Source organism: Trichophyton benhamiae (assembly GCF_000151125.1).
Source record: "Trichophyton benhamiae CBS 112371 chromosome Unknown contig01356.0, whole genome shotgun sequence".
In the NCBI taxonomy this organism is placed as follows: Eukaryota; Fungi; Ascomycota; class Eurotiomycetes; order Onygenales; family Arthrodermataceae; genus Trichophyton; species Trichophyton benhamiae.
The window spans coordinates 69,986-90,713 of NW_003315100.1; the positions used below are offsets into that span (position 1 = coordinate 69,986).

The following is a 20,728-nucleotide window of genomic DNA, read 5'->3' on the forward strand; positions in this document are numbered from 1 at the left end:
AACGCCGCGAATGAGAAACTATGAACAAAAATATGAAACGAAAACGCACATTCAGAACAGCCGTTGGAAGAAAGAAATGGTGGGATCAAGTCTCAATGTGATAATGGCAAAGGGCCGTGATTGTATAATTAGACGTTGTAGGGTTCATCCCAATATCTGACTGTTAGCTGAGAGATACGCCGAGTGACCTGGTTAGTCGCCTTCCCGCGTACTTCATCCTCGAGGAATCGACATGCTACATATAGCTTTGCAGCGGGATCCTTCTCATCTGAGGCAACAGGAAGTTTAAACTTTCGGGGCTGGAATTTAGAAATGTTCCTGACAACGGCAATAGAGTACACGACATCACGGCTTTCAATCATATCAAGGAACGCGCGGGCCGCGAAGAGGGCTTTGTCCCGTTTGTCGCTCGCACCTGGCTCATTGTCCGGAATTGACAGATAATCGCCCATTGACTCCCAGAATCCTAGCTGGCGGTTCTTGATCTGTGTGTTCAGCCCAGATGTGGTGACAGCAGGGTCATCTTCCGGATAGTTGTGACGAGAAAGGGGATTGTTTTCAAGAACGGTTCCTGTAAGTAAGGCTTCAAGAAGAGATAGGCGCTTGACAGCATATATGAGTTGCGGATCTGTCGAGTCCGAAGTGTCGGTTCCATTAGTCGGCTCCTGAGCTCGAGCTGCACGGCATAGGCAAAGACTTTCCCATATGACATTGCTTTCGAACGATTCCATACGAGCAATTACCGGAGCATCGTTTATGTTTGGATCGGTGAAACCGTCGAGGAGAGAAGAGTACAAGGACAGCAGACGAGGGCTTCCAAGTAATTGGGTTAGTCCGTGCGTGTCGTACCAGTTACATTCAAGCAGCCGGTCCATTCCTTGGGCATAGATCCTGTACAGCATCTTTACCTCTTCCAGTTTAGTAGGCGAGAGAGGATTGGTATCAACTTCTGGTAACGCAAATCCACCAATTGCTAGCAGTTCACTCATTTTCGGTTGTCTCGCTATAGCTCATGTTAACATATATGGCGTTCATATTTGCATGAAGTAGGGTTATGACTTACGTTCCATCTTTTCCGAATTAGGCAATGTTGTCGACGCAGCAATTAATGGGTGGCCTTCAGCAACTCTAGGGGTAACACTTCTCGATTGCGCAGTTGGCGCTGTGACAGGTGCGGCTGGTGCAGCTGGTGCAGTCTGTGCCGGCTGAGCTGCTGCTATGGGAGTAGGTTCCGGTTCAGTGCCAAAGTCGAGCTTCTCCTGGGGGGGCGATGCCGATGAACCTGTATTGATAGATGGAGAAACAGAATGCGCCGTACTGTTGTTAGGAAGATACGCTTGGTTGAGACCGGTAGCCTGATGAGGGTTCTGGGGCGCAACTTGAAGGGAGGGATGTGTTGTCGGCGCTGGCTGTAGCGAAGAGGGGCCTGGCTGGCTTCTAAACACCGGGTCGTACCCCAGACAATCCCGTTTACTCTTCTCGCAATTTCGACACACGGGATGCCGTTCGTCGCACTGTATCAAGTCTCAGTATGGATCTATCAAATTTGCGACTCGTAGGTGGGTATAAGTGCGATAACACGGTTGAAATTGACCACGACAAAGGAAAATAAAACGAAGAATGAAAAAATCGGAAGTAAGATATTGTCACAAGCAGCGAACTGGCGCAAAAAAGGGCTGGAACATGAACAAGGCTGCTGGTGTTGCTGGTTGCGATGTTAATTCGGGTGTTGAGATGGGGTTTTCTGGCAGTTTTCGTTTTTTGATGCTAAGCGAGCTGCAGACGCGGGGACCAGAGGAGCAAAAAAAACCCAGCAAGCCAAAGAAAAGAAAAAAATAACATTCCCTCAAGCAACAAACGCCAGGGGACATCGAGAAACAAACGGATTATGTTCCTTTGAAGGGCGTATCTTCATGCGACAATTGCTTTGGCTAACATGGGATAGCAGATTCTTACCTTTATTCGGCGCTTCCTGCACGTAAGGCAGCCTGTTTTTGTCCTTCGCTTGACATCTCTCTTCATGCGATTCGCAGCGCTCTCGTCTGTTACCAGTTCGAAACCATCTGAGAAGCCTCCGGCTGGGATTTCGCCGTAATACTGAGTGATATGGGTTACGGGAGCTGGGGCTGCTGGAGTTGGGGCTGTTGGAGGAACGGAAGCTGGTGCGCCATGAGGGGCTGAGTTAGCATTGGAATCGAAAGGCCCCTGGTCATTGTTGAATTGCTGTAGGGCTTGAAGCTGTACAGCATGGTCAACAGCTCCTGACTGAGAGGCATCCAGCGCCGAGCTTGCGGCCGCCAGCTGATATACGGGATCCGGGGCTTCTGTCTGCGGTACGGACGGCTGTGGCGGAGGGTTTGAGGTCGCGGGAGGCTGGTTCAAGCTGTTATCTACAGCTGATGGGTGTTGCGATCCTTCCGGAGAGGTATTTGACTGGCCGTTAACGTGGGTAGTGGCAGATTGCTCGCCCTGAGTAGGAGTTTGAGCTTCTGCTGAGGCATCTGTGGTCGTCGCTGGGGCTGACGCTGAGCCTGATGGTGTTTCGCCGTCTGTCATGATTATTCTTCGTCCAAATATAACTTATGGCTGGCTCGAGTTTGGGGATCGGTGGCTTTATCGAAATGCGTTCAATTGTTTAATCTTCCGCATCGTCTGTCTGGTTACAGAGTCATTCGGTAACTCTTCGATGGGATTCGCGATGAGGGCATCGATAAATAGTATTCCACGACGGGTAGTTAATCTGTACAAGCTGTCAGTTAGCAGCTGGCTCCATATTTGTCTCTTGCTTCGCGTTCATCGACTCGAGGATAGAGAGCTGGGATGTTGGAGATATGCGTATCAGTTGAAGCCACATCCCATCCAGCAGAGCAAGCAGTAACCAGACAGCCTCCCGTCAGATATATAGCCTTGCCAATTATGCAGAGAATAGTGATGTTATTATAAATAGCTGAGGCCCTCGCGATGAAAGTGGTTAAAGGTCACAGAGCAGCCATAGCTGGCCAGACCTAGGAATCTTCCGCCACTGCTAGAGCTGCAGACATTATCCATAGGCAGTATTATATAGCACTTGGCCTTATCACACAGTTTCACACGGGAGTCTGAGCTAGGGAAGGGTCCGGACAAGGCCAATTTGGTCATAGAAAGGAAAAGTTGTGACTGCAATGTATCTTGGAGATAAAGAAGATAAAGAAGACACCAACGCTTTCTGGGGCGCAGTTGGATACCTTGACTTACCAGGTCAACAAGATAGCTCTGGCTGTGCTCTCAGTTCGCTGGTATCTCAGCTCACTCTGCTCTGATTATGTCTGCACAAAAGGCCGGTTGCGACTCGAGATGTTTTCAAGCGGCTCAAGTCTTTGATATCAACTAAGAAAAATGAGAGTGGCGATGCCAAGCTTGGTGATGACTATATCTCGACATGAAGATAAACTACTCGGTCAGATTAATATATTGGAAACTAGCCGTGGTTTGGCATATTACTTAGGTAGATGGCGTTGTTATAGCTTAATATACATATTCTATAGGGTAAATAGCTAACGCTATGTCTGCTGCATTTTTAATATGAAGCTGTCAAATCAGAGTCTAGATATCAGTAGCTATAGATAGAATTTGATAAGGAGTTGACTGTATAGTTACTCAGATATATAGTCATGTCCTCCAAAGTCAAGGATTGACTCTGAGATTAGGAAACAAATGCTGTTATAGACAAGCATATGTTACCGTTTTATATTTTTCGGCTTCCGCTTCTTAAACATGACAGCCGGAGGAGAATTCTCTGCCTCGTCCCTCGCGGCTGTCTCTTCCTGTTTGATGCTGGGCGGTATATCCTCATCCTTGACAGGCACATTAGCTCTGTCATCTTCAGCATCTTCTTCTTTTTTCACAGCAGGTTCCTGTGCATCTCTAGACCCAGGATCCACTTTGGCTTCTGCTTTAACCTTCTTCACGTTCGTCGTCATATTCAAAAGCGCATCAAGGTCAGCCGAGTCATCCTCACTAGCCCGATACTCGCGAATCGCCGACCCCCAGGATTTTCTCACAACTTCCTGCTGCATATCCGCTTCTTCCTGCTCATCCTCTCTCAGTTTTCGTTTTCGAACGCCAATATTTTTAACGGTACTCTCGGCAGTATGCTCTTCTATTGGCGTCTCCGAGACAACCTTCCAGTCTCCAGCCAATGCCATACTCGGCCTAAACTCCTCAGGAACTGCAACTCCCATTTCCGCCAGTTGTGCCACCTGTTGCATCCGATCTTGTGTCAAGCCTGTAGTATTCGCTCCAGTAGCCGTCGCTTTCCTCCATGGTGGGTCATTTTGTGCTCGTTTGGCTCCCGTCGACGAACCAGGGTTGGATACTATTCCTCTCAGTCGCTCGATTTCGCTTTTTGCCTTTTGGCTTTCTTTTTCCCCACGTTCTTGGTCTCTGTGTATATCTCGTAAAAACCGTTTTAAGCTGCCTTGATGCTTTCCTGTAGCTTCATGCTGAGTTCGTTCGTAGGGTGTATCGCGAACGAAGACCTTGCAGTGCTTACACCAGTATTTCGGCTAAAGAGAATGATGTTAGCTACCTATTACTATTAGCGCGGAATAGTAAAACTCACTGTAGATTTCCAGTATTCTGCCATGTTTTGGCCCTTGTTATATTATATTTCAGATAGACGAGAGGTTTTGTTTCCAGTCGCAGCTTTTGGCAGCGCAAAATGTTTGAAGTCATCGCAAAAGCTTATCTTATCTTATCTAGATCTAACATTATTTACGTACGATGGGTGCCCATTCTAGATGTAGGCCATTAGAAAGAACATGTTAAAATAAAATGATATTTCGTGAGTAAGGGGTATCAAAAAGGCTCTACTCTGACGTTTGCTTCCTTGACGTCGCTTGCAAACCAGTGGCTGACTTCCCGAGTAGAATCCGTTAACTCCTCTTCCCGCCTAACAAACTCCTTCTCGTTGGCTTGTCGTACTTGTTTGCCATTGATAGGCTGGGTATCTTCATCTTCATCATCTTCATCCTCACTATCCCACTCATCTTCCTCCGCAGTGCCCTTTTCTACCGGGTCCCATTCGTCGGATTCCCATATTAGTTTAAATCGCAGTGCAGGTAAGGAGAAATGCCGAGCCACGATAGCTTTGATGAGGTAGACATCAAATGACTTCGGTATCTCTTTCTCAAAAACATGGGTATTGGCTTTCCCTTCTCCCTTGCTAGAGTCAGCCAGGTGGAACCTAAATTTTATCAGCTGTGCTTCTAGAGAACGAGGGTCTATATCCCTGGACTGTTCGTCCTTTTCCGTTCTTTGAATCCCTGGTATCTCGTATATCTTGCAGAGTTCTTTATATCGTGGATGTGACCTGATTATTGCCTGTTCCATACTTGGAGGATGCGCAAGGACCTCCTTTCGAATAAGTGAGAGGTAATATAGTTCTCCATTGAGGCGATCAAGGGGTGTGATCTTGCCGTAATTTAGAATCTTTAGATTAGACAGCCGTGATAGGGTCAGCATGAAAGCTTCATCCACCGTCATCCGAGCCTCAGGTAATCCTGTCACTTTCGTCGGAGCTGGTGGAAGAGCATATAAAGGGTTGTCCGAAATTCGTAAATGTGTCATGCCCGGAAATATTTTCTGTAAAGCATCCAAGAAGCCCCAGGATGAAATTTGGTTGCATGATACATCCACAAATTCCAGAGTTGGGGAAAAGACTAAGTCCGAGGGTGTTGACGCATATATCTTACTGATCTTATTTCTTCGAAGAGAAAGATGGCGAAGCTTGCGTAATGCCGTAAGATGGCTTAAAAAGTCCAGAGATCCGAAATCATTAAAGTCCAGTGAAAGCTCCTGTATCATGGCTGACAGCGGAGCGGACGTGGACGATAACTGGTTGTTCTCCAGCGATAAGCTGGTTAGTGAAGGGAATTTGCAGGATACCATGGCAATCTTGGAAAGGTGTCAGCGAATGAAGTATACAGAGATAGATAAGCAAAGTCATACCTCTTCCCAGTCCATTAAAGTAAAGTCTAAGAATAGACTATTGACTGTGGAAGAAATTGTATCTGAAGAACAATTTTTGACTTCTTCAAAAAAGTTTCCACTATAAATTGGTCAGTCTGTATCGTAGAACAGTAAAGATGAAGGCACAGTGTAGTATACTTTAATTTCAATATTTTCAGTTCTGGTAGCTGAGCGCAGATATCGACTATCTCGCACCACTTCCGTATAAGATTGCGGCTCAAATTAAGCTCCATAACCTTTGGACAAGTGTGCTTGATCTTCTCAAGTTCCTTTTCTCTATTATCAGATACATCGGGCCCAGCCAGCACCCCATTAATGCGCAGGCCATCAAGAATGAGAATCCGAAGCTCATGCAATGCTGCAAGCTGCTTGCGAACCTCATCAAACCCAACCTCTTCCACGATCTTTCCACTGATTTCAATGGGCTTGGATATATAATCTTCCAAAACACGGTCTCCTTTAGAGGAAGAGTGGAATACTGGCAGCTCAGAAACATATTTCTCGTGAGCTCCTTCTAGGAAGCTTAGGGATTTGTCTGATGGTCTGCTAGGACGGACAAATGAGCCAGCTGTTGGGTGATTATTTCTGCCTATAAAAGTTGTTAACTAGTCAAAGATCGATAACTGTTACATATACATGAAGTGACCTGATCTTTACATTGAAAATATTTCACGCCATTGTGAGCTCCCGAGTGTTTGCCCCTGTCTGGCTCATCCCATTCCACGCCGAGCCACTCGCCCTTGGTGCCTTGAACCGGTCCGATATATCGAACCGTGCAAAGAGCACCATCAAATGACAATCTTGACCCAATGGTATACCGACCAGTAGGATCCCGGCCTATGTCAGATTTGTTTGCCATGCCTTATACAATATTGTGTGCTTTTTCTTGTAGTGAGTTCGATGTAGTCAACTTTAACTACTTAGTTAAGCCTCAAGATAGACGAACAAAACTTCTTAGCCAGACTAGTCCTAATTTGGCGGTTACCGTCGCCGCTTTAGTCACGCATTAACTAGGCGGTTTCATCTCGCCCAAGACGGCGTTTGACCGCACGAAATCAAAACATGACGTCGAAACGACATACAATTGCTGTTTTCCTCCCTTGTTATGGCTACGGGAGGATCTACGGAAGTTAATACTTGCATATTTCACTTGGCAGGCCCTTTATCGCCTCTGGAACCTCCTTGGCTTGTGGACTTGTGCAGGGGTTGACATATAGCTGACTCTCGCCGAGAAACTGCTGTGAACCATGGGATGCTTAATTGTGTGCTGATTGGTCTTCTCTGTCCTTATTTATGATCTTTACCTTGCGTAGATCATCCCGGACAGGGTTGGGTATACGAGATTGGTTATCGGCATGCCGTTTTGTTCCTGAGACGATTCGTCGAAAGGAAATACTGCCTTGCACATGGAACCAGCGACAACAACAAAATCGAAGATACGGATATCTTTATCGGCATTCTGCTGCAGAATCATCGAGGGTGTCACTGGACGTGGTTTTATGGCGGCCCACGACACGCTATGGTCACGAGAGACTGCAGAGAGGTTCATAGCTTGTGCAGATGCAAGTCTTTTGAGTCTGGTCCTGGAATGTTCGGGAGATTGTCGATCCCGCCGCTGTGCCCTTCAGCAGTTGACGCCATGATGCCCTTCCAGACATTTCTAGTCGTGGTACCTCCGTACACAGCATCTTCAAGCCCTGCGGGCAGATAAATGCTTGGAATGTTATTGGAGAATAGACGGCATTGAGTTCTTGCAAGGCCTTTTCTGATTCCTAAAAGAATAAGAAGCATTAAGGAAAAAGAAAAAGAAGCGCATTAACGAGTTATCCGCCCCGAGAAATTGAAATCTGCCTAATTGCTGTGATGCCACCCTTCGAGGTATCTACTTACCCAAATGCCGCCGTATCCACCTGTCTAACTAGACAGAGTAAAGTATTCTTGTTAACAAGAGAAAGATTCTCTCTTTATCTGTGTACTCCGAAGCCACACCTTACCTTATTCTATTTTACATACTTCTTATACCTATATCCTTTTGCTTTACCTTCTTGCTCTTTCTTGTATAGGATTCTTATACCCTTAACCCCCTAGCCCTTTCTAACCCTAACCCTACCCTGAGTATAACTAGATAATATATAAGAATTACAGTATAGTAGATGTAGAAGAGCGTGGCTGAGGATATACAGTTAAAATAAAGAATTTTACCCTAAGAAGAATACCTTACTCTATGTAGTTAGGCAGGTAGATTAAGTAGTTAGTAGTTATTTAGGTAAGCAGATCCAAAGGGTAACAAGTTAGTTAACTTTCCAGCCATTGGGCGAATCGAAATCCGACATCTTCTAGTTGATCGCTGCCATGTTTTGGATGGCCGCGTACGCTATCTTATAACCAGACAGGTTCTGGTTCTGGAGAGCGCTAGTTAACAAACGTTTCACGAAGCAGTGTTAATTAGCCAGGAATTTGACTACAAGCATTTCATTATTCCTCGGCGACGAGCGAATGGTTGGCTACTGGTTAATAATGGCCAGGTATGTAGCCCTGTCGCTGCGGCCAGCATGATATTCTAGGCTTTGTGAATAGATGTCGATCAGAACCACTCTGTACCGGCTGCTTGATTCACCCTTATCTGGAAGGTTGAACCTCGCTGCGCCTCCGCCGGATCCCTGATCATCTCAAGGCTCAAGCCGAGATCTCAAACGCTGAGCTTTGTACGCCGCTGTCAAAAGACGCCGAACCGCCCTACAGGGGACGCGCAGCGCATCCAGACCCTGTTCCACTTGGCCTCTCCCTGCCGCGCACGTTTGGAGAGCGATGGTTACTCCTGGCTGTTTGGAAGAAAAAAATCGGAGCTCTAATCTTCGGATGAACGGGGATGGAGATGCGCGAGGCTTTCTCGCAGGTGGGAACCGATGCATGCACTTGCCGGTAGCTATGGGGCCTGTTGAGCCTGAAAAGTGTCCCTTTGACTCTTTCCATGCCAAAAATGGTCCATATGCACTGATTACACTGCATCTTTTGCTGCAACAGTGGCCGATGGTGTAGAAACGTTCCGGCGGCTTTCCAGCAGCACAGGACCCCCGTGCTTGAATTAACGTCAATGCCAGGTTTGGGTAGCAGCGGATGTTTCGAAAATGCAAGCGCTCGAGGGAAGAGTTAACTGGGGCAGCGTGGTGCGTTTGCCGTGCTATCGAGCAGTGTCACCCGGCGAAAAAGTATACCCATGGAAAATCAGGGAGAAAGCGTTTCGTCGTGGAGAGCCGACGTGTTTACGCTTCTTGACCCAGGTCTGCATGGGCAACGTCATCCAAGGATGGCTCAGCCAGTGGTTTATATATAAACTGCCTGTGCACCTTCCCATGGATACTCGATCGTTTAGCCAAAGAGTGTGTGTTTGCGTGTGCAACTCTGAGCATTGAGATTTGGGAAACATGGTCTTCGAGCGTCAGGCAGAGGCCGGCAACCTGTCTTCCATCACACTCTTCAATACCAAAAGCGAGGCCCCTTCACCACTATCACCGTCTACTGCTCGCAACTCCTTGGATAAAGCTCCTCATGCGTCGGCCTTGACTCTCACGAATCCTAACGGTAACGAGGATGTCGAGCTTGCAGCAAAGAATACCTCCAGCAAAACATCGGCCGAGCCACCATACCACATCTTTTCCCACCGTCAGAAATGGCAGCTCGTTCTCCTAGTCTCCATTGCAGGAGCATTCTCCCCTCTTTCCTCAAACATATATTTCCCGGCCATAGACACCATATCGTCGCAGCTACATGTTAGTGCCTCGCTGGTAGCTCTGACAATCACCGTGTACCTGATAGTTCAGGGTATCAGCCCGTCAATATGGGGCCCGATGTCAGATACCTCTGGTCGCCGGATTACTTTTGTTATCACCCTCACCATATATGCCGCCGCTAATCTCGCACTGGCTTTTACCGCCAACTTCCCAATGCTAGTTGTACTTCGTGGCGTGCAGGCTTTGGGTTCTGCGGCAACTATCAGTATTAGTGTCGGCGTGATTGGGGATATGGCTTGCCCTGAAGAGAGAGGAGGCTTTGTAGGGACTAACGCTGGAATTCGGTAGGTTGGAACATAGTCACTCTCCTGGGAAGTAATGCTTTGCTAATCTGCTGGTAGGATGATTGGACAGGCTGTTGGCCCCGTTATTGGTGGCCTGCTTAACAGCAAATGGGGGTTTAGAAGCATTTTCTGGCTCCTCTTTGTCCAGAGCATTATTGTCCTGCTGTTATTACTGGTGTTCTTACCGGAAACTCAGCGGAAGTTAGCAGGAAACGGCAGCATTCCTCTCCATGGATTCCATAAACCGTGGTTGTACTACCTGCAGCCACCTAAGTCATGGGCCAAGAACAAGGGCAGCGAATCTCCCGCATCCAAAATTCCACGCATATCACTCAAAAGTACACTTGTTCCGTTGACGTATGTCTTCCAAAAAGACATCTTCGTCCTCCTTGCCTGGGGTTCTCTTATCTATACACTCTGGAGCATGGTAACATCCTCAACCACTACCGTTCTACTGCACTCATTCCCTAGCCTAACACAATGGCAAATTGGTCTCTGCTTCCTTCCCAACGGAGCCGGATGTGTACTTGGCTCTCTATTTACCGGACGGCTGTTAGACCGAACTTTTAAGCGAATCCAATCCGAATACAAGATACAGCATGGCTTGCCGGACTCAGTGAACATAAAAAACATACCAGACTTCCCTATTGAACGCACTCGGCTTCAATTTATGCCTTATTTCAGTCTATCTTTCATCATATGTGTCGCTCTCTACGGACCTAGTTTCGAGCTGAATGACTTGAGGAGATATTTCGCTGCCAACCTGGTGGCCTCGTTGGGTCTCCAATTCATGATTGCTTTCACATCAACCGCCATTTTTAACATCAACTCGACCATGTTGGTGGACTGCTTCCCTAACGGCTCAGCCAGTGCAACAGCAACTAACAACCTTGTTCGATGCCTTGTGGGTGCAGCTGGAGTGAGTGTGATTCAACCCTTGATAGCGGCTGTGAGAGTAAGGAACGCCTTTCTGATATTGACTGGTGTTGTTGTATTGTTTTTACCGCTGGTATGGGTACAATGGCAGTACTGCGGGAAATGGAGGCAGGAAAGGGTACGAAGAGAAAGTGAAAAGTCTGGAACAGGTGAAAAATAAGGAGCAACTGGGTTTTATTTTATTATATCTCACGAATGATTACTCTGTTAGTATCAGCGGGGTTCCAAAGATATTTGCGTTTTGCTGACATAGACGAATTTCTTTACGATATAAAAGTTAGACAACCAGTTTTTATGTATGCTGGCATGCATAGGTACACCTTTTAGGCCAGGTCACATTCAATAAGACTCTCAATACCACGTTGACCAGTCCAGATGTTAACAATTTTCAGCCCTGCTGATTCCAAAAGGGCGTACCAGTCAGTAGTTGTGCGCTCAATACCTCGAAAGTTGGCCATCATAATAAGGTCCAGGCTGGTACTTTCCCAGTAGGCCTTTGTTTCGGGAATGACATGGTCGTGGATCAAAAGCTTGCTGTATCCGGGGGTCATTGCCGGTGTGAGATTCTCGAGTATCCGCTGCGAATCTCGGTCACTCCAATTGTGGAAGATGAAGTGCATGAAATACGCTCGAACCCCCTTATCGAAAAGAAGGTCAGCACCTGTTTATACCCAAACGCATGGTGGCACCTTTACCTTTTATTGGCTGCTCTTTGAAGAAGTCATGCTCCATCGGCTCAATTAAAGGATGTAATGCCTTTATTTTTGCCTGCACGATTACTCCTGGCAGGTCCTGGAGTATCAGGCGGCCGAGGATACTGGCCACTAACTACGGAATTTAGAAATGTCGTCTCCCTAGCCACGGCCCATATCAACTAGTATGACATCGTCATCCCCAATGCTAACACCATCCGTGAGCCTTGACCCTGGATAGACGCTCGGGTGTGACCAGATAAGCTCTCCCTGGCTATAACTATTGCGAACGATGGATAAAACGTAAAATCTAGCCAGACAAGGTGCTCGAGGTTCTGAATATGCTATATCAGGATGTTTGATGTGGACTAGAGCTCACCTCCTTTAAAGCAATACGTACCATGTCACCCAAATAAGAAATATTAGGTTCGTTCATGGCTGTTCTTTAGGTTGGTTCCTTCAACTAACTAACTAATGAAGGTTCAACCTTAACTAGTCAACGATGTCTAGACTATAAAAGCCTGTTTCAGATAAGTCTCCCATAATTAGGGGACTGATCTAGGAATATGTACTTTGAAAGGTTGGGATTTTTGCTTACCTTCTGGAATATACCCGGTGTACCATTGTCACTATGCTCTCTCTTTTGCTCACCATGATCCATTCGAATACTGCTGGAATCTATTTGCCTTAGCTACTCTTTCTTCTGTTTATCTTTTATGTACTGGATGTGGGATAATGCCAACGGTCAAAAGAATTCATTCCGCCATAAGGAGAATGGCCAACTTGATTAAACGGAATACCTTTCCCCGAGTGCCATGGCGAACCCTTGGGAACCCTAGGACTATCCCAACAGATACTGGTGATCAAATACTCACCGATGACTGGTTTGCTATCATCTGGAAACCAAATTATGTCCCTTATATGTTCTTCTCCATGGCATGGGGTTTGATCACTGGTTTTAAGTAAATGCTCTATAGCAGCTCTGCACTGAGATTTAAGCGGCCTGTCATCTTCCAGGAACAATTACCTAGGCTAACTTGCTAGTTAACTAGTTTCTGTTACCCCACGCCAAGTGTGGCATCAGCCATTGAGGCTTAATGGCGGTGCAGCGATCAGCTGTACGACCTTTTGGCCGAATGGTATACGATGTCTCATCGCAGTAACTACATCCACCATTGAATGGATAGAAAGGTATCATTGAAACGAGACAGTCAATAGAAAACTGGTGTTTATTCCAGAATATCCTACTGCAGTCATGTTTGATTCACCTACTTTTGATTTCAATAGCTACATCAAGTATCGGCCACCATATTCCGACAAGCTCTATGCGGAGATCTACCAATACCATAAAAGCCATGGGGGCCAGTGGAACCTTGCTCACGACGCTGGGACGGGGGCTGGAATAGTTGCTGAGGAGCTTTCGACGAAGTTCACCACCGTTGCGGCCAGCGATCCAAGTGCCTTTTATCTTGAGCAAGCCAGGCGACGTCTATCCCCTGGAGACAAATTTCGTTTCGGCTGTTATCCAGGGGAGGACATGTCATGGCTGCCCGATGCTGGGGTCGATATGATCACCATGGCCGAAGCAATCCACTGGGCAGAACCTCAAGATGTGGTCGCAGCGGCATCGAAGGCCCTGAAGCCAGGAGGAACTCTGGCAATATGGCATTATGGCGTCATTCCCATCTTTGTTGGTTCAACAGACGCACAGGATGCCTTTAACGAGCTATTCGACCATTGGAGCTCACGGATAATAGCGGGCGCGCCAGAATCCAAGCTTGCAAATCTGGAGAGAGCGGTGCGAGTGACGGTGCTTCGAATGGCCGAAATCAAATTTGACAAGAGTGAATGGAAAGCTGGAGTGCATCGGATATACTGGAACGCATATCATCCTACTGTGGGTAAAACACACCAGGCTGCATTTAAGGATGTCCAAGTGCAGGAGAACCCGGACGATGTTGTGGAGAGAAGAATCGACGAGACAATTCTCAACCAGTATGCAGACATAGACTGGATACGAGGATACATGAACCATCTATACCCAGATGTACCAGCGGATGATACCGAGCAGGGAATGTTTGAGAAGCTGGCGAGAATCATGGAAGGTAGAAAGTTACAGCTTTCTTGGACGGTTACGATGATCCTTGCCACAAAGTCGGATTAATAAATCAAATATTATGGTCCACATCCAATTTAGTTATATGAATTGGAGTTGTTTAAATACTCATCGTTTAATATCAACTTATCCTGACCGACGCTTGGTTATTCATCGTGTCCGATTAGTTAGATTCCTGCCAACCCACGCATCCACATCTGAGGTTGGTCCTAACATTAATGTTGGCATGCCTTTGCCGGTCAGCATTGAAGTAGCATAGGACGCAACTAGGCCCCAGCTGCCACCATAACAGTATGCTTCCGGGAAAAACCATTAAGGAAGAGTAGCCGACACTTTGTAAGGGGGTATATCAATCCGGCCTTTTCGTGGGAAGCATTGTTCAGGGAGTAAGTATATAATGTTCCGTTTATTCCTCTGTTACAGAATTTTCTGTAGGGATAATAGTCGTGTGGTATAGTTGATTGCAGAACGATATAGTTATTCGTCTCCCATATAGTTAGTTAAGTCATATCGAGTTCCGTGGATAGGGAGGGCTGGTAGATTTCGCATAACAGGTACGGGCAACCTCTGTCTGACAAGCATCAAAAGCGATTGCAGCTCTAATGAAAATAGTCATATCTTTAAGCTGCCATAAGCCATCCAAAATATATGCGAAGTTTTCGACCGGGGACAATAATAAGTGCTGCCTCTTGGGCTTCAAGTTGCTGGAATCGATTTGATCCTCCTTAGGGCGTAGTTGACTCTAGTTTACTATCCACCAATCACAAGCCAGGAAAAAGCTCCATCAAAATTGTTCTATCAAACTCCTAAAAGCTGCAAAGCAACTCGAGATAGCAGCCTTTCGACCAACGCAGCAGCAATGGACTACCAGGTACGTTATACTCTTATACCTGACCAATACAGCCGAACTAGCTACTAACTTCTAAATCTTTACAGAATCGAGCAGGCTCCAAATTCGGCGGCGGCGGAGTCGCGTCGCACTCCGCCACCAACGCAGACAGACGAGAACGACTCCGCAAGCTCGCACTCGAACACATCGACCTCGCAAAGGACCCCTACTTCTTCAAAAACCATGTCGGAAGCTTCGAGTGTCGACTCTGTCTCACCGTCCACCAAAACGACGGCTCCTACCTCGCTCATACGCAGGGGCGCAAACATCAGACCAACTTAGCCCGTCGAGCAGCACGGGAGCAAAGAGAAGGCCGAGCGCAGGATGGATCCGGCGGTGCTTTGCCTGCGGGCAATATGGGCGTACAAGTGAAGCGCAACACAGTCAAGATCGGACGGCCCGGGTATAAAATCACCAAGATCCGAGATCCGCTTACGAGGCAGCATGGCTTGCTCTTCCAACTTCAGTATCAGGAGATAACGCCGGGTGTTAAGCCCAGGATACGATTTATGTCTGCCTTTGAGCAGAAAGTGGATGACCCGCCGGATAAGGATTATCAGTATTTGCTTGTTGCTGCGGAACCGTATCAGACGTGCGGGTTTAAGTTGCAGGCGAGAGAGGTTGATAGGAGAGAAGGGAAGCTGTGGACGTGGTTTGACGAGGATAGCAAGGAGTTTTGGATTCAGCTGTTGTTCAAGACCGAGCGTGAGGAGAGGTACAGTGGTGTTCCTGGATTGGCACCGGCTAGTACCCGGCGATGAGATGTTATCTGACTTTTATTTACAATTTGTTACTGGGACGGCCCTAGGAATTTGTCATGGCGTTAATGGGCATGTGTAGTACTATATAGCGGTGTTACTTCAAGAATGGACTTTTTTTACGGTACGTGACGTTAGTATAATGTTGATTGAGGACACGTAGGTTCATGTTGTCATATGGGTAGAATTGTCAACCTAGCTGAATCTCTATCTTGCTATAGGGTCTCAAACCCGTAGTAACGCAACGGTGTAGAGGTATACAATACCACAGTATTAACCGAGAAATCCATCAACATGGTCAAAAATCCGCAAAGGCCAGGTCATCACACGTATTATTTTTTTTTTTCCAACAGTTTGATATTTTTACTGGAGAAAAGAAAAAAGCAAAACCAGAGAAAACGAGGACAGCAAAGTCTCAGAAGTAGAAGGAAACGCCCTGAAAGCACGCATATTTTCCCCGCTTGCAGAAGATCGTGAATGAATTACTGCCCCCTTGCCTTTGCTTTCATGCTCAATTAAGCGTTGGGTATTGCATTTGGTATAGCGGCATCTAGCTGCTCTGGAATGCGTTGAAGGCCTTGTAAGTGTAACCGATAAAGGGGAGGGACATCTCGGCCTCTTGTTCCTCGGGCATAGCGCGAGCTTGGGCGCGGAGGAGGGCACTGTTGTCTTCCTGGGGAATCTCATCGATGGGGAAGTAGGAGACATCAATGTTGGAAGTGAGTCTAGGCTCGAAGGGGGCACGGATTCGGCGCAGTTGTTCCCATACGACACCACGGAAGAAGGGGTGGTTTTTAATCTGGGTGGCACCGCCATGTTGTCCTCCTTCTTGACCAATACGGTTTTCTGGGTCACAAAGGAAGCTGTTCCAAAGTTAGCATAGAGGAAAGGAGGAAAAAGGAGAAGAGATGTACAATGCAGCATACCTTCTAATAAGATGTTCAGAGTCCCTGGAGAGAACCAGTTCGTCTGGGAAAGCAAGATGCTCACGCCAGTAGACGATCTTTCGGTAAGTATCGGTTGGCTGTTCGGCACAGAATGGAGGCCATCCGACGAGACATTCGAACATAATAGCTCCAACAGACCACCAATCGCAGAGATAGGTATATCCCTGGCCGTTGAATATCTCAGGGGCAATGTAATCGGGGGTGCCGACGGTGGAGTATGCCATAGCACGACGTGATCGACGCCAGGTATTGATCTGGCCACGGTTGGAGACCGTCAAATTGATGGCATCTGAGAAGAAGCCAGAGTTTCTATTCTTATCTTTGGATGTCGAGGTATTCTTTAACAAGGCCTGGTAATATGAGTTGTCATGCTGTTTCTTGCCACCAGTCGACAGGCCAAAGTCAGTTAATTTGATATGACCGCCGCGGTCAAGTAAAATGTTATCAGGTTTAATATCACTATCCTTCGTCAGCATGATTTATTTTTAAAGATTAAGGGGTAACAAGCATACCGATGCAAGAAGCCGAGTTTGTGGACGGCCTCGATGGCCATGACCAGCTCGGCCATGTAAAATCTGGTGATATCCTCTGAGAAGATCTCATATTTAATAAGCATGGTCATCAAGTCACCGCCAGGCAAGAACTCCATGAGCAGGTAAAGGTACGCCTTATCCTGGAACGATGCGTGGAGCTTAACGAGCCATGGGTTGTCCTTGGAGTCAGCAAGGATATCACGCTCAGCGCGGACGTGTGCAAGCTGGTCCTTCTTGAACATCTCTGTCTTGATAAGTGACTTGAGGGCATAGATCTTGCCGTCAGTCTTGCGCTGCACGAGCTTGACTTCTCCGAAAGCACCCTTGCCAATGATCTTGATCGTCTGGAAGTTCGAGGGAGTCTCTCTCGTTCTGATAAAGCGGAGGAAGTTGGCTTCTTTCTTTGCCATGGCCTCTGCTTCATGTTTCCGCTTTGCATCAGAGATGGTTGCATTCTGGCAGATCTTGTCTAGATTGGCAGCACTAGATAAAAACCAGTCAGTACGAAACGGTATGGAACTGTAGGAGGTCTCAGTCCGTTTATAGCATACCGCATATTTCTATCACGAGCTCTCTCGATATTCTCGCGGAAGAAGACATTGACGAGCTCCTTTGCCGCCTTCCCACGCTTGTGGGCGTTCTCAGAGTATCTCTCCGGGCATCTCACAAGCTCCTCGTCCTCTGGGTTGGCACCACGAGCCGGTATAGGAGGGGTCAAGTGGGCTGCTGCCTGCTGGTGATGTCCTGCAGCAGAGCCAGCAGTGCGAGGACGCTGCTGGCCTCCTTGCGGGGCGGCGCGAGCAGGTCGCGGGGAAGCAGAGAGGTCCTGGTTCGAGAACTGCTGTATCAGGCCCGAGGTCTCGTCGTTCCCCTGGAGCCCGCCTCTCTGCTGCTGGTATCCGGTCGGAGGGGCACTGCCGTGCGGTGCTGGGGCGTACTGCTGCTGCTGTTGCTGCTGCAGCGTCTGGCCCGCGGGAGCCATATAGGGATTGTTCACGAAGTATCCCTGGTTATAGACGTTCTGCTGGGCGTCGACGAACTCCTGGGTGCCTTGGCCAGCGTACATAGGCTGCGGGAAAGTCGACGGCGTCGTGGGATAGGCCCGACTGCTCTGGGGGTTGTTGCTGTACGGCTGCTGCTGGTCGTAGCCAAAGTTTAGGTGAAGCCGGCCGTTGGCACCGCCGTTGGGAGGGCCGCCGCTCGGATTATTTCTGTCCATCGCTCGCAGGGAATCTTGCCGCAGAGGTCTATGACTTCACGTCCCAGTTTTCTTGCCGTCACTGGTGGTGTGGTGGTGGCCGGACGAGAGGGAAAAGGGGCTTGGGTTCGCGTGGTGGGAAGAAGTTGTTGGAGGTCGAAGAGCCAGAAGAGCCGCGACGGCGGACGGGCGAGATTCTGAAACGAGACTCGAGCAGGGCATGCGACATCCAAAACAACCGCAGCACCTCCTGTTATATATATGTCTATTGCTTTCTTCTGGGCCGCGCAGAGTAGCTGGCCAGGCCTAGGATGAAGTTTTACAAGTTGAGATGAGAAAAGATAGGGAGTCGTTACTTTGCCGTGCGCTTTTGGGCGTTTTCACGGCGATTCTACAGCAACACCAGGAATAACACTTCACGCGCAGAAAGATGTTGTGTTGAATATCAGAGACATGTTATAGACACCAAATATCAGTCTACCCTTGTTTATATGTATATAATAGCTGAAGCTTGCTGTCCTTTGGCCGTCTTTAGCTCAGGTCACCATGGGTGGATGGCTCTACTAAGAACATGGGCCGGAGAAGGGAGAAAAGAAAGTCCGCTAGATTTTTCTGCAATGGATCCAAAGAGCTTCTTCACTGGGATTGCAAGAGATGAATGAAAAGAACAGAAAGGAAGACGCTGACTGTCTGCTATTTAATTGACTAAAGCTGGCAGATAGGTTGGCTTCCAGTCACAGTGACAGCCATGGAGACTCCAGCTTCGGGTCCAGCGTCAGAGGCTGCGGCTGCTGCTCCAAAGCCAGCTCCAAAGCCGCAGAATCCTGCCCTGCGCATGCTAGGTACGAGAGAGACAGACAGTTCGAGGCATAGACATGGATGCTAACAGGTCGATAGGGCTTCCAAATATCAAGCTGAAGCTTCCGTCAAGGAATTGGATGATATTCCTGACCGTGACCGGCTCGTTCATCGGTGCTCTGGTATACGACCGCCGTGAAAAGAAGAAGATACAAGAGAAATGGGCCAACATGGTAGCTCACCTTGCCGATGAACCGCTACGGACCACCGAGGCGCGAAGGAAGGTTACGGTGTTTCTATCCGCTCCCCCGGGAGACAGCATGCGCAACGCAAGGGACCATTTCCGGGACTACGTGAAGCCTATCCTCGTCTCTGGAGCATTGGACTACGAGGTCGTCGAGGGAAGACGAGAGGGAGATCTCAGAGCCGCGGTTGCTAGCAGAATTCGCAGGAAAAGAGAGCTGGCTGGCGAGTCGGGTCCATTGCCTGAACCTGATCTCCAAACGGCCGACTTTGAAACCAAACTTCGACATATAAGAGCGGCCACGGGTGTCCACGACGAACCGGAGACGAAAGGGGATCTAGTTCTCGGTCGACATGCATGGAAAGAATATATTAGAGGCATTCACGAGGGTTGGCTGGGGCCTTTGATAGACCCTGCTTCTCTCCAACCAGCGGTGGCAGAAGACACCGCACCCAAGGAACCGCTACTATCAGATACATCAGACCAAACATCGACAGAAGAACCACCAAAGGACGAAAAGAAAGAGGCGGAGAAGCCAGCGGAGAAGCCAAAGCCCAGTGGTCCTCCAGCCTCGTACCTCCTCCCTTCCGCATATAACTCTCACCAAATCTCCCCCGTTGCTCCCACTGAGTTCGACGGCTCGGCTCCCGTTGCATTCCCTCATATACTTGGCTTCCTCAACACTCCCATCCGCATGTACCGATTCCTCAACCGTCGCCATCTAGCTGATAAAGTCGGAGAGCAAGTTGCTGCTGCTGTACTCGCTTCATCTATAAGACCTTACGCCGACAGCACACATAGCTCTGAGTCCGATTTCTCCTCTATAACCCAGAGCCAACCTCAAAATCCCACATCTGATGGATCTAGCCCCTCGTCAGATGCCAGCACAAGCGAACAGCAGTTTGTTCTTCAAGAGGAGGAAAAGGACTGGCACAAGTCAGCGTATAAACAGCCCACTGACCCGGCTGAGATCAGGGAAGAGCGCGAATGGACCGATCCCATGACCCTTGATCCACGAATTTCCTCGAGAATGCGCAGGTTTGTCCTCTCTCCTGATGAACTCGCTCGATCCCAGCGTATTGCGGAGGGTAAGGAGTGGGTCATTGGTAAGGAGAAGCCAGTTCATGTTCCCGTTTGGAAATCTCTCTGGGCTACCTATGGCTGGGGAGAGGAAGAGAATGCAAGGAGCAAAGTCATTATTGGGAATCTAGACGGCGAAGATGGTGAGTAGATGCTTTTTCCTCCTCTCATGTATGAACGATCCTTATCTTGGTGGCATTATTGCCCTCTATGTATTTTTATACTTTCCTGCTCGATTCCTGTGTATGATATCTCATGTGTATAGAGAGGAATTCGGAGCATAGACGGTGTATTCAATTGATATAGCAATGTTTATTGACCTAGGTCAAATGAAAGTGGACGTGATTAATACCATTTCTCATATTTTCTGCTCTAAGGATTTTGTTATAGTCGAATATAAGGCTGCTGAAATGCTTAAGACAGAATAGTTACACACATTTCACGAACGTGAAG

The 20,728-nt window shown here is 47.9% G+C and overlaps 11 protein-coding genes across 11 annotated transcripts; 5 read left to right on the plus strand and 6 right to left on the minus strand.

Annotated features, from left to right (window-relative positions):
* Window positions 1-128: 128 nt before the first annotated feature.
* ARB_00394 (C6 finger domain protein, putative) lies at window positions 129-989 on the minus strand (the record flags this gene model as incomplete). Its single annotated transcript, XM_003013164.1, has 1 exon — window positions 129-989. One exon carries the CDS (start codon window positions 987-989, stop codon window positions 129-131), a length of 861 nt encoding a protein of 286 aa, XP_003013210.1.
* A 922-nt stretch (window positions 990-1,911) lies between these two features.
* On the minus strand, window positions 1,912-2,556 carry ARB_00395 (uncharacterized protein; the record flags this gene model as incomplete). Its single annotated transcript, XM_003013165.1, has 1 exon — window positions 1,912-2,556. One exon carries the CDS (start codon window positions 2,554-2,556, stop codon window positions 1,912-1,914), a length of 645 nt encoding a protein of 214 aa, XP_003013211.1.
* Window positions 2,557-3,716: 1,160 nt separating this feature from the next.
* ARB_00396 (formin binding protein, putative) lies at window positions 3,717-4,624 on the minus strand (the record flags this gene model as incomplete). Its single annotated transcript, XM_003013166.1, has 2 exons — window positions 3,717-4,544; window positions 4,601-4,624. The coding sequence occupies 2 exons, from the start codon at window positions 4,622-4,624 to the stop codon at window positions 3,717-3,719; spliced, it is 852 nt and encodes a 283-aa protein (XP_003013212.1).
* A 212-nt stretch (window positions 4,625-4,836) lies between these two features.
* On the minus strand, window positions 4,837-6,868 carry ARB_00397 (tubulin-specific chaperone, putative; the record flags this gene model as incomplete). The annotated part of the gene is made up of 4 exons (XM_003013167.1): window positions 4,837-5,835; window positions 5,989-6,088; window positions 6,148-6,598; window positions 6,646-6,868. 4 exons carry the CDS (start codon window positions 6,866-6,868, stop codon window positions 4,837-4,839), a joined length of 1,773 nt encoding a protein of 590 aa, XP_003013213.1.
* A 2,566-nt stretch (window positions 6,869-9,434) lies between these two features.
* ARB_00398 (MFS multidrug transporter, putative) lies at window positions 9,435-11,180 on the plus strand (the record flags this gene model as incomplete). Its single annotated transcript, XM_003013168.1, has 2 exons — window positions 9,435-10,084; window positions 10,142-11,180. The coding sequence occupies 2 exons, from the start codon at window positions 9,435-9,437 to the stop codon at window positions 11,178-11,180; spliced, it is 1,689 nt and encodes a 562-aa protein (XP_003013214.1).
* Window positions 11,181-11,343: 163 nt separating this feature from the next.
* ARB_00399 (O-methyltransferase, putative) lies at window positions 11,344-11,640 on the minus strand (the record flags this gene model as incomplete). The annotated part of the gene is made up of 1 exon (XM_003013169.1): window positions 11,344-11,640. The coding sequence occupies one exon, from the start codon at window positions 11,638-11,640 to the stop codon at window positions 11,344-11,346; it is 297 nt and encodes a 98-aa protein (XP_003013215.1).
* An 846-nt stretch (window positions 11,641-12,486) lies between these two features.
* Window positions 12,487-12,678, plus strand: ARB_00400 (uncharacterized protein; the record flags this gene model as incomplete). Its single annotated transcript, XM_003013170.1, has 1 exon — window positions 12,487-12,678. One exon carries the CDS (start codon window positions 12,487-12,489, stop codon window positions 12,676-12,678), a length of 192 nt encoding a protein of 63 aa, XP_003013216.1.
* Window positions 12,679-12,967: 289 nt separating this feature from the next.
* ARB_00401 (uncharacterized protein) lies at window positions 12,968-13,876 on the plus strand (the record flags this gene model as incomplete). The annotated part of the gene is made up of 1 exon (XM_003013171.1): window positions 12,968-13,876. One exon carries the CDS (start codon window positions 12,968-12,970, stop codon window positions 13,874-13,876), a length of 909 nt encoding a protein of 302 aa, XP_003013217.1.
* Window positions 13,877-14,687: 811 nt separating this feature from the next.
* Window positions 14,688-15,478, plus strand: ARB_00402 (uncharacterized protein; the record flags this gene model as incomplete). The annotated part of the gene is made up of 2 exons (XM_003013172.1): window positions 14,688-14,699; window positions 14,765-15,478. The coding sequence occupies 2 exons, from the start codon at window positions 14,688-14,690 to the stop codon at window positions 15,476-15,478; spliced, it is 726 nt and encodes a 241-aa protein (XP_003013218.1).
* Window positions 15,479-16,025: 547 nt separating this feature from the next.
* On the minus strand, window positions 16,026-18,174 carry ARB_00403 (uncharacterized protein; the record flags this gene model as incomplete). Its single annotated transcript, XM_003013173.1, has 4 exons — window positions 16,026-16,338; window positions 16,402-16,881; window positions 16,935-17,438; window positions 17,507-18,174. The coding sequence occupies 4 exons, from the start codon at window positions 18,172-18,174 to the stop codon at window positions 16,026-16,028; spliced, it is 1,965 nt and encodes a 654-aa protein (XP_003013219.1).
* A 727-nt stretch (window positions 18,175-18,901) lies between these two features.
* On the plus strand, window positions 18,902-20,703 carry ARB_00404 (uncharacterized protein; the record flags this gene model as incomplete). Its single annotated transcript, XM_003013174.1, has 3 exons — window positions 18,902-18,995; window positions 19,027-20,418; window positions 20,582-20,703. The coding sequence occupies 3 exons, from the start codon at window positions 18,902-18,904 to the stop codon at window positions 20,701-20,703; spliced, it is 1,608 nt and encodes a 535-aa protein (XP_003013220.1).
* Window positions 20,704-20,728: the final 25 nt, after the last annotated feature.